The sequence below is a fragment of the Arachis duranensis genome, chromosome 5 (genome assembly GCF_000817695.3).
Source record: "Arachis duranensis cultivar V14167 chromosome 5, aradu.V14167.gnm2.J7QH, whole genome shotgun sequence".
Lineage (NCBI taxonomy): Eukaryota > Viridiplantae > Streptophyta > Magnoliopsida > Fabales > Fabaceae > Arachis > Arachis duranensis.
In genome coordinates, this window is record NC_029776.3 from 25,425,913 (window position 1) to 25,437,707 (window position 11,795).

The following is an 11,795-nucleotide window of genomic DNA, read 5'->3' on the forward strand; positions in this document are numbered from 1 at the left end:
AGCGGTGGAACCCAAATCCTCCCTCTTCGTTTCCGGTATGTGTTACTTCCTCTTTGATTTTGACCTCAGAAAAATTCCGAAAAAAAAATATAGAATTTCATTTTTCAACTTTGTATTTTTATAAATTTGTTAATCAATAATTCAATATCTAACCGGATTTTATCCTCTGCAGCTCTGCTTTGTGAATATGGTTTTGTATTATCTGCCACATGACTATAATGATTCAATATGCTTAATTAGATTTAGGGTAAATTATACTGACTACCTGTTCCATGAAATTAGGTGATTCATTACTAATTGGATTCGTTAATTTAGTGTCCTGTTACAGAAAATTTGGGAGAGACTAGTGTATAGTTTTGCAAATAGAATGGTGTCATATGTAATATTGCATAGCTTGTTTGGAATTCAGTGTAATTTAGACTAGTGAGGGCTTATAGTTTGATATAGTTATTGTTTTCAGCTATAATATGGCTTTTGCTCTTGATAATATGATGTATGAGTGATGATTGATGAGGTTCAAGTACTGAGGAACTAACCAGTAACTTTCAAGTAGTAAGTGTTGGCATTGTTGCGCATAATTTTAACTGAAATTGCTGCTAGGTTTTGGATTTTTGGGGTAGTTGTTTTCGACTCATTTGATGTTGGAGAAGGATTTTCTAGAAAAGAAATTTAAATATTTAATCATGTGATGCTTAATCCACTCATAATTACTCATTACTCTTTAGTTTTGTTACTCACACTATGTTTTTAAATTTTAAATACCAAAGAAAGATCTTCAGTAGGGTTATTGTTTTGAATTTTTTATTAATTCATATGTTATCAGTTAAATGAGGTGATTTGGGTGCTAAAATCTTTTATCTGGAAAGAATTGCATTACAAATTTACAATGCTATTACCTGGCCTGCTTGGCTAAATCTTTTTCACTTTGACAATGTCAAATGTGTTGATTTTCATGTATCTTTAATTTTTCAGGGCTTAACAAACGGACGACATCTGAACGCCTACTCCAAGAATTTTCTAAGTTTGGCAAAGTTGTTCGCAGTTTGTTCTCTTCTCATCTCTAAGTACTAAGTAGATATAACTTTCATGGTGTACTGCTTTAACACTTTGATACCTCTTGTTTTTGTTTCAAGGATATGCATAGTTCATAAGGGTTTCATCTGTGTTGTTTTCAGCTAGGGTGATGATCGATAGAGAAGGTTGTTCTAAAGGGTATGGTTTTGTACAATATGCCACTATAGAAGAGGCTGCAAAGGGCATCGAAAGCATGAATGGAAAGGTAAGCTGGATTAAGCCCCTATGCTAACTTGTGATCTACTGGGAGATAGTAAAGGATTTGTTGTTGTCGTACTCGGATGTGTATTTGCATGCATATTTCGTACAAATTGTGTTCCAATATGACATCTATGTGTGATACTAAGTGCTAATGAATGTGGCAACAGAACAATATCTAGAAGATGAAAGTGTCAAATTTCAACAATGCTTCCATCATTCTTGAAAGCACAGCTTTGCATATTAGCCGCAAATTTTGCAACTGATCTCATCTTTATTTGCTGATTGCTTTGCTTCTGATTGTTAATCCTCCTCAACTTTCACATTACTCTTAATACTGCGAGTTCCCAATGGCGAATGTGATTGATAATGAGGATCCTTTTCTAGCTTATTCATGCTGATGTGATGTAGGAGCTAAGTTGCTCTTGTTAATTGTTCTTTAAGGTTGATCCCTTACTTGCTCTTAATTACCTCTTTCTTTGTAAGCTTATTTCTCTGGGTGTTTGCTAATTATTGCTTCCCCATTCTCTACAGTTTTTGGATGGTTGGATTATATTTGTAGAGTATGCCAAATCTATCCCAGAACCTACACAGCAATCTCACCGGTATCTCCGGCAGTAGAGGTTCGTAATTGGCTAAGACGATAAACAGGCCAAATGCGGGTGGCTTGTCTTCGTGCTTCAAATTCTAACTAGAAGCATTAGTTTTTGTAGAAGTTTTATATTGTAGTGCAATGGTTCTCTTTGGATGCCGTGATGTATCATAAATTTGATTTGTAATATCACTTGGTTGAGATGAGAGCTAACATTATTATTCATCATATAAAACATACACATTCACTTGTATTTTCTGGGAAAAGGAAAAAGGAACATTTTTTCCAATCTTCAGTTCTTAATTATATATACATAATTAAACACAATATCTTGCAAATTAAGAGGCAGCCTTTAATTTTTTGAAAAACCACCCAGCAACCCTTTGAGTTGTATAGTCATCAGGGATGTGAAATTGGATAATATCATATAGTAAGAGGCAGGCCTTAACCAAATAATCCAACATTTATTTAATTCTTTGAGTTGTAGTATTTGAATTTCTCAGCTCGGACATTCTTGTGAATTGTGATCCTACGTATGATCCCAAGTATGCACATATATGGGTGAAACTAAGAAACAAAAGTCATGGATCATTCTTTTTAGTTTTTACTATTAACTTTTTACCAAAATTTTCATGCTTAATACCCTCTCAAAAACAATAATAGGATGCATGAATAAGTAGATCCTGAATATAGATGGTTCCATACGCAAGCATCTTGTATTACACAGGATTTGGAAAATGATAACTGAACTAGTAGTCTGATTTAAAAATATATATCCATAACATTCATCTATAACTTAGAAGTCATTCGGAATTAGCTCAATTATTATTCCCAATCTCCCTTTCATAAGTATATACTTAATAATACTTAAAAAAAATCATTTTATTCGGGGTTTTAAATTTTATTTTGTGTATAAAACAACTTATTAACTAAAAGCAAACCTTTAAATACAATTTTGATCACTACAGATTAGTATTTGATCTGCCGAGTTAAAAACTAACGTGCGGAAAAAAAAAGTCATCTTATTATAATTTCTATAAATACATATGTTAATTACGTCATCATCAATCTAATGATTAAAATCAGTGCCCTTTCAACACGAGACAGGCCACCACCTCCTTTGTCTTGTTTCCGTGAAATACTGAACATGCATATATCACCATCATTATTCATTACCAGCTAATGCTTTTACAAACACTTTTCTAAAGGGGAAAAATATTTTGCTCAATTATACTTTTTTTTTCTTTTATATTCGTTTTGCTTTAGTTGCCACTCGCCATTTGCCAACACATTTCCACTGAATCCCTAATAGGGAGCCAAGCCAATAATTTCAGTCATTTTCATTTTTCAAGCTTCAAGTCAATAGTAGACTGTTACCAAGAAAATTCAAAGTTGCACTCCATTAAATTGTCGGTGCAACATTATATAATAAGTTGTATCATTTAGAAGAAAAATAAAAATGTTTCTTGATATTTCAACTAACCCAAATCAGAGGTGAAAAATAAAAGCTTGTGTATTAAAATGCTGATTTCCATTAAAATCTAAAAATAATACAGTGAGTGCCAATAGAGGAATCAATATTTTAAAAAACATTTTTTATTTGTTATGCATTCATATAAAAAATTTTAAGACTCTGCCACTTGAATCAACAATCAGAAACATGGTAAATTTGAGCCCGGAAAATAACGCCTACAATAAATATAAGAATTTAGCTAAAATCATAACCCTAACACAGAATTATTATTAATAGAATTTTTTAAACGTTTTATTTTAAGAATATTGTAATGTTAATTGGTAAGAGCACCGACACTTCCAAAAATATTATTAGACTTTTATTTTTTTTAATTTCGTTTAAAATTAATCACAAGATCTAGAAAATTGTCAAGCACTGATGCAGCCGAAGATAAAATAATTAAAACGTGACAGAGGGAAATTAAGATTTTGAAAGAAAAATAAAACTCTAAATGCAATTATATAGGAAATAATGATGGTATTCATTTTTAAGATAGTGGTTAAATTAAAATAAAGTATTGTCAATACAGATTCCATTTGTCCAGGTAGAGTTCATTCAAATTGAACTCCAAGAATCAACTCAGTTTCTCGAATGCAGCGGTGTATAAAAGTATTTTCAAATAACATAAATCCACACATTTTTGTAAAACACAATCCACTCCAACTTTGAACTATTGTGATGAAGAATTGCAGTAAACAATCAAAGAATTCTTTTTTCTTTGGTCTCAACCAATCAAAGATGTTAATGTTGCTTATGGATAAGAGAAATGTTATTTAAATATTTAGCCAATAACTTTTTAGTCTTTGATCAGCCTTTAAGTTAAAAAATTAATTATATTAACTTTTTATATATTCACTTTTCAGTTTTTTCAGAAAACAAATCTCTTACTCAAATTAAATTCGATCTTCATTCCTAAAGCTTAAATCTCTCTCATTCATCAAACCTTCTAAAATTAGTTATATGAATACCCAACTCATTTAAATGAATGAGAGAATCATGTCCAAAAAAATGATTGACGGAAATCTATCTTTAGATTTAATGTTTATATTTTCTCTTTTCTATATTTAAGATATAAAATCATTCTCTCAAAAAATTAGTACATTTAATTTAAAATAAAAGATTATCTAAACAAAAATAATAAACTCTAAATTTAAAATTCTAAATTAAAATCTTAAATCTTAAATTTTATATTTTTAATTTTTATTATAACATTTTATTTTTACTTGTTATTTACTTCATCTTTTTTTTTCCTTGTTCTTTCACAATTTTATTATCTTTGTGTACTTTCTATGTACTCTTTATATACTCTTTCCGTTTTATTATCATTACTTTATTGTATTAAATCTGTTAAATAGATTAATTACTAAATTAAGCAAATAGTGATGTTCATTCTTTCATGTTTTTAGTGATTTTCTCTGTGTTAAATCTGTTTTTGTTTTTAGTGTTTGTTTATGATTTTGTTATAATTTGATTTCAGTTGAACTTCTGAAATTTTGATCCAAGTTAAACAGTGATCAACTATGCCTGAGATCTAGACAGTTCAAGGAATTAAATTGAATTTGATTGCGGAGAGATCCATTGAAGACAAATTTAGTATCCACGAGGGCAAATTATTGAAAAACGTTTTATTAAGACATTTACGGTGATAAGAATTTTTATTAAGTGAGGTAGACTTAATTACTAAAAAGGACAAAATTTTGTCAATTGTTATATAGGGGATAAGTGGCATTTAATGAAGCTTGAAAGAAAATTTATGGATTCTAACTATGTTTATCTTTGCTGCGAACACTGTAATTCTACTTTAAAAGATTTCGATTGTAAATATGATGAATTATTGAGAAAAGTAATTGGAGACTTTTCAATGACATTGCTCTCTCTCTCCATAATTCAAGAAAGTTTTATGGAGAGATAACTATGTATAATTTTGTTGTCAAGGATAATGTTGGATATCTGCACGGAGGTATTGAATGTCCAAAATCAATACGAGATATCACAAATGAGATAAAAAATGACAGAGACTACTTCAAAAATGCAATAAAGCAGTATTATACAAATAACAAGAGAGTACCTCGTAAACTTAGTGATGTGTTTATTTTATAGGTCAATGCTTTATATATATTTAATTTTATCTTCATAGTTTACAATTTTCAATCAATCAACAATCAATAACATTTTTTTATCTCTTTTTTTTTTCCTTATTCTTTTACAATTTTATTATTTTTGCATATTCTTTATGTACTCTTTATGTACTCTTTCCGTTTTATTATCATTATTTTGTTGTATTAAATCTGTTAAATAAATGAATTACTAAATTAAGCAAATTGTGTTGTTCACTCCTTTATGTTTTTAATAATTTTGTCTGTATTAAATCCGTTTTTAGTGCTTGCTTATGACTTTATTTCCCTTGTACATATCCTTGCTAACACATGAAAAAGTCTAAATATTTTCCCAATTTGTACTAACAATATTTATCTCATTATTGTCAAATAACAGGATTATTTAATTCTCCATTACAGAAGAAGTTGGAATAAATCTTCCCCCATTTTAATTGCATGTTGTTCGAGGTCTTGTGTTATGGTGGTCTAATAGATGTTATATTTGGAGAGTAGCTTTCAATTTGTAAGATTGTTACTAGAATTTTCTTTGGTCTAATAGATGCTGTATTCTTTATATACTCTTTATGTATTATTTCCGTTTTACTATCATTACTTTGTTGTATTAGATATGTTAAATAGATTACTTACTAACATAAGCAAATTGTGCTTGTTCACTCCTTCATATTTTTAGTGATTTTCTCTGTGTTAAATCCGTCTTTAGTACTTGCTTTACGACTTCATTTTTCTTGCACATATCCTTGCGAACACATGAAAAAGTCTAAATATTCTCCCAATTTATACTAACAATATTTATCTCATTATTGTCAAATAACAGGATTCTTTAACTCTCCATTACGATGATATACAGAAGTTGGAACAAATATTTTCCCATTTTGATTGCATGTTGTGTTATGGTGGTCTAATAAATTTTGGAGAGTAGCTTTCAATTTATAAGATTGCTACTAGAATTTTCTTTGGTCTAATAGATGCTGTATTCTTTATGTACTCTTTCTATTTTATTATCATTACTTTGTTATATTAAATCTGTTAAATAGATTAATCACTAACTTAAGCAAATTGTGGTGTTCACTCCTTTATATTTTTAGTAATTTTCTCTGTGTTAAATCCGTCTTTAGTGCTTGTTTATGACTTTATTTCTTTTGCACATATCTTTGCGAATACATGAAAAAAATCTAAATATTCTTTTAATTTGTACTAACAATGTTTATCTCATTATTGTCAAATAACAGAGTTCTTTGACTCTCCATTACGATGATATACAAAAGAAGTTAGAACAAATTTTTTTTCATTTTGATTGCATGTTGTTTGAAGTCTTGTTTTATGGTGGTCTAATAGATGTTGTATTTGGAGAGTAACTTTCAATTTATAAGATTGCTACTAGAATATTTTTTGGATTTCTTGGTGGCTTGTGATTTTTTATTAAAAGATTTGTTTTTAATTAGATAGGCGCTGGACTTTATTTCAATCATTGGTAGATAGCTTTCTATGTGGCAAACTCTTTGAGGAAGCTTTGCCTCAAGAATCTTTTAATGATTTTAAAAAAGACGAGAGAGATCGGCCCGCACATAGGCGTAGGAGGATTTAGTTGCAGGTCTCTCAGTCAGTGTTAGCAGAATCGGACTGGACCGGTCCGATTCACCGATATTTTTTGGTGGCTTGTGATTTTTTATTAAAGGATTTGTTTTTTATTAGATAGGCGCTAGACCTTATTTCAATCATTGGTAGATAGCTTTCTATGTGGCAAACTCTTTGAGGAAGCTTTGCCTCAAGAATCTTTTAATGATTTTAAAAAAGACGAGAGAGATCGGCCCGCACATAGGCGCGGGAGGATTTAGTTGCAGGTCTCTCAATCAGTGTTAGCAGAATCGGACCGGACCGGTCAGTTCAACCGGAAAATCGGTGAATTGGACCCTTTATCGGTCCGGTCCGTTGTTTGGACCGTATAAGGTTTAAAACCGTTGTGAACCGGTTAAACCCGGTACGAACCGGCAAAAACCGGTCGAACTCAGTAAAGTTCGGTCCAACCGAACCGGTTAGAAATTAAATTTTAACAAAACGTAACATAAAGAATTTGAACCCCTCCCCCTTGGAAGAGTGACTCTATTGACAGCCACTAAGGTGGGATGGTTTTCATTGATATATATGCAAATTGTAATATATATACATATCTTTTATCAAATAATTTATTTCTACCCAATTTATTTTAAATTTAGTTATAAATTCATTTATTCTTAAATTAATTATATTTTTATTTAACAATAATTATAAACTCATTTATTTTTTTATAATTATATAATATCTACTAGTATTATTTTTAATAAATACTTGTAGTATATAATAATATAATAGATATAAACTAATTAATAAATTGTTGAAATTTAAAAATAATAGTTATTTTAATATAAAAACATAAAAAAATATTTATTGTGAAAAAAATAAAATATAATTTTATATAGTGACCCAACAGTTGAACCAGTAATCCAGTGACCCAATAACCTGACCGGTTCGATTACCGGTTCGGTTCTGACAACTATGCTCTCAGTTTCATACAACGTGCATTATAAGTAATGGAGTTAATATTCAATTTGGTCCCTGAACTTATTTGCTAGTTTCAATTTAGTCTCTGAAGTTTCAATTGTCTCTATTTAGTCTCCAAACTTGCTCACATTAGTCCTTGGGACGATTTTCAGTATAAAAACGTTAATAGAATGCTGATATTGATCGTCAGATGCAGTTTTAGTTTTGGCAGTCAAATCGCTCTCACTTATTTTGTTAGGTAAAATTTTAATAAATACCACTCACGATGTTGTTTTTAGGTTATTTGAGTGTCAAAATTAAAATCACATCATTTTACAAAATTTAGTGTGGCATCCGGCTGTCTACAACAGTGTTCCGTTAACGTTTATACGTTAAAAATTATTTTAAGGACTAACATGAATTATGTTCGTAAAATTTAAAAACTAAATAAAAGCAATTAAAATTTTAGGACCTAAATTAAAACTCACATACAAATTCAGGTTCAAATTAAATATTATCTCTAAATAATGTTAATGACTTTAGTTAGCCAAAGTAATTATAATATTTATTTATTTTATATCTCGTGGACTTTATGTTTTGGTTTTGAAATTTAGACATGGACAAACGTATCTGATCAGCAAGAAAACAGGCCGGAGAGGATTTTGGGCCATGTCAACAGTTTTGGGATAATTTTTGCATGAAGGAAAGATAAAAATAAAGCTGTTAAAAAACGTTCAATAACAGTAGGCCTAAGGATGGAAAAAGCCTAGGTTGGACTAAATTTGTTAAATTTATGTTTATGAAGATGTAATGTAATTAATATATTTTTCCTGTATAACCAAATATATATATTTTCTAAATATAGTCTAATGAGTTCAGAAGAAATTATAAAATAAAATATAGTTAATAATGAGAGTTATAATTACAAGTACATCAGCGATATTTTCTTGTGTTTATTTCTATTTGAGTATGTAGTTTTATATTTGACTTATTTTATTTTCAATAAGAACGAGATAATAGATGTTCTATCCTAATAAAATAAATATATAATATTTAACATAATACAAATTATTAGAATACTTTTAGGATACTATATATTAACATATCATATAGGTATATCTCATTAATTTTATGTTTATTTAGTTTGATATGTAGTTAATTTTGTTAATATAATTATATTATATTCTTGATTTATAAAGAGGGTGGAAAAAGGTTAAGTGGAGCCTACAGTTTAGCCTGTGTTTAGCTTGGTTTAATCTGTTGCAAGTTCAGATTCTTGTAAAAAATTTTGATATGTTAATAGGCTAGACCCAAATTTACTAATTAGTCTTATTGGCCTATGAAACTTACCTGAAAATGTTAACATATAATTAAATATATAAATAAATTTTTAATTATTAACAAAATTATGAGATATTTTAAATTTATTATATTTTAAATATTAAAAATTTTAAAAATTTTATAAATATTAAATATGACATATTANTCAGGCCTTTTAACAGGCTTCAGATCAAGCCAGGCTGAATAACAGGTCAAGGCTTAGTACTTTTAAAAAAGCTTATAGCAGGCTGCAAGTGTAAAACTCGCAAAATTAATAAATAATTAGTCAATAATTTAATTATTATTTAAAAAATTAAAAAAATTAAATTTAATAGTTTAGAATAGAAGAAATAATTAAAATACGAATTTTGACAGTAATTTTAAAGATTTTGACCCAAAATTAGACCAACAAATCAAACCGGTGAAACCGAACCCAAGACCCAATCCATTTCAACCTCCTTTATTAAGCTTCATCTCTTCTTCCCGTTTTTCATATGTGAAACACGTAGGAAAAAAATGAAACTCTTGCTCTAAACATTCAATTCCACGTAACTTTTAATTTGGAGCTCCGATTGATGAGTCGTTAGCGACTACGTGTTCGTCTCGAAATTCTCTTCAATTATATTCGAACAAAGTGGTAAAAAATTTGCATTTCTCATCCAGTTCTTCTCCTCCTCAATTTCGTGGGTTTTGAGCTTGGATATTGAGAAATTGAATTATTTTGATGGTTTAGGTGAACTCTAGCAGCGGATAATCAGTAAATTTTGTCCAATTGATCCCTAGGTAAGGTAAGAAATTATTGAACCATTGAGAATCATTAAATTAGTGAATCTTATTATGATTATAGTGATATTGTGTGAATTAGATTGTGTTCTTGTTGATTTGGAGTTCAATTGGGCAGTTTGGAACGAAATTCGGGTGATTAAGTTTCAGGAATTAACGTTTGGAAGCTTAGAGCTTGTGAAATGAGAGATTTTTAAGGAATTCTAAGCTTAGGGAGGAATCGGCCAAGGTATAGTTTTGGTTTCTTGTAGTTAATGTTTAATGTCACGTGAAAATTTAGGCTAGAAGTCCTTAAGATAGGAATGAATTGAATGAATTATTGATGGATTGTGTATATGGTATATGATGTGTGTATAAAGGGTGAATAATTTGTATGAGTTGGATTATAATTCTGATGACCTCGGCAAGTCTTAGTCCACCTAGGCAAGACTAATGGCCTTGACAACTTATCTATATCTTCATGCACCAAGACGTAAATTATATGTTTACAAGGTATGCCAAATGATTCCATTTTCATACATGAACAATTGAACTCCATCTCAATGTCACAAAATAAAACACGCCGTATCTCATTTGGTAATCGGTCCAAACCGATTGAATAAATCACCTAAGAGCCAGTTTGCCTCATATTTATTACCTTCATTGATGCAGCTCGTACAAGGATTGGTTGGAATATATAAAATATTAATAGGGTGTAAACATTGGCAGCATTCCTCTCTAACTGTTCAAAATATGTTTGCATACTGGATTTTTCATTCACACATGTGAGGTTAGCCTGGACCTCTTTCCACCGAATATGGTCAACATATCGATTAAAGTGTTGAATGAATTCAACCAGATTGTACCTTGAATTGACATACTTCGCAATGATCGAGTTTAATCCCTCACACCGAGAGATAGCCCGAAATCCAGCAAAACACTTCCCTCTTATATGTGCAGTTGCATGCCCATGAATGCCTCTTCTTATACATATTTAGGATCCAATTCTTATTTTCGACACTAAATCCGTCAACCATTTCAAACCACTTTTGACGAAATACATCAATTTCATAGTTGCCTAGCATAAACTTTTTAAACATGGAAGTGAACTAGGACTTGCCAATATTACTTGTTGCATTGCGAATTAGATGCTATGCATATAATCTATAATGTGCATTAGGAAAATCTTTCTCAATAGTGAACTTCATTGTTGGATCACCATCCGTGATAAGCGAAACAGGTGCTTTCCCATTTATTGCCACCTTCAATTGTTATAAGAATCACCTATATGTGTCTTTTTTCTCATGGCAAATTAAAGCAATAGCAAAAACAATTATTTGGTTGTGATGATTGACACCAAAAAATACCACCAATTGACACATATATTTATTTCTCTTATAGGTAGCATCAAAAGCCAATACATTGTCAAATAATGAGTAATCTGCCTTGCTGAGACCATCACACCAGAATAAATTACGCAAAGTACTATCGGCATCCATATGATGATTAAAATATATAAAATGGTCATTTGTTGTTTGATCTTTTAGATACTTCAAAGCTGCATATGCATCATCCGGTAACTGGCGCCTTTGCTTTGCTATTTTATTATACATGTCCTTTTGCGTGAAAGAGAAATACTCATAGTCACCTGCCTGATTTGCTAATGCCCGATATATCTATCCAACACTAATTCTACCCTTTT

At 30.1% G+C, this 11,795-nt stretch overlaps 1 protein-coding gene across 1 annotated transcript in view; it reads left to right on the plus strand.

Moving 5' to 3' along the window:
• Nucleotides 1-2,117, plus strand: part of LOC107488830 (organelle RRM domain-containing protein 2, mitochondrial) — a 7,572-nt gene extending 5,455 nt beyond the window's left edge. The window contains exons 3-6 of the mRNA XM_016109610.3: nucleotides 3-35; nucleotides 973-1,041; nucleotides 1,176-1,279; nucleotides 1,807-2,117. Coding sequence (XP_015965096.1) covers nucleotides 3-35; nucleotides 973-1,041; nucleotides 1,176-1,279; nucleotides 1,807-1,893 — 293 coding nt within the window. The 3' untranslated portion in view covers nucleotides 1,894-2,117. The remainder of the gene's footprint in view (nucleotides 1-2; nucleotides 36-972; nucleotides 1,042-1,175; nucleotides 1,280-1,806) is intronic.
• The last annotated feature ends 9,678 nt before the right edge of the window (nucleotides 2,118-11,795 follow it).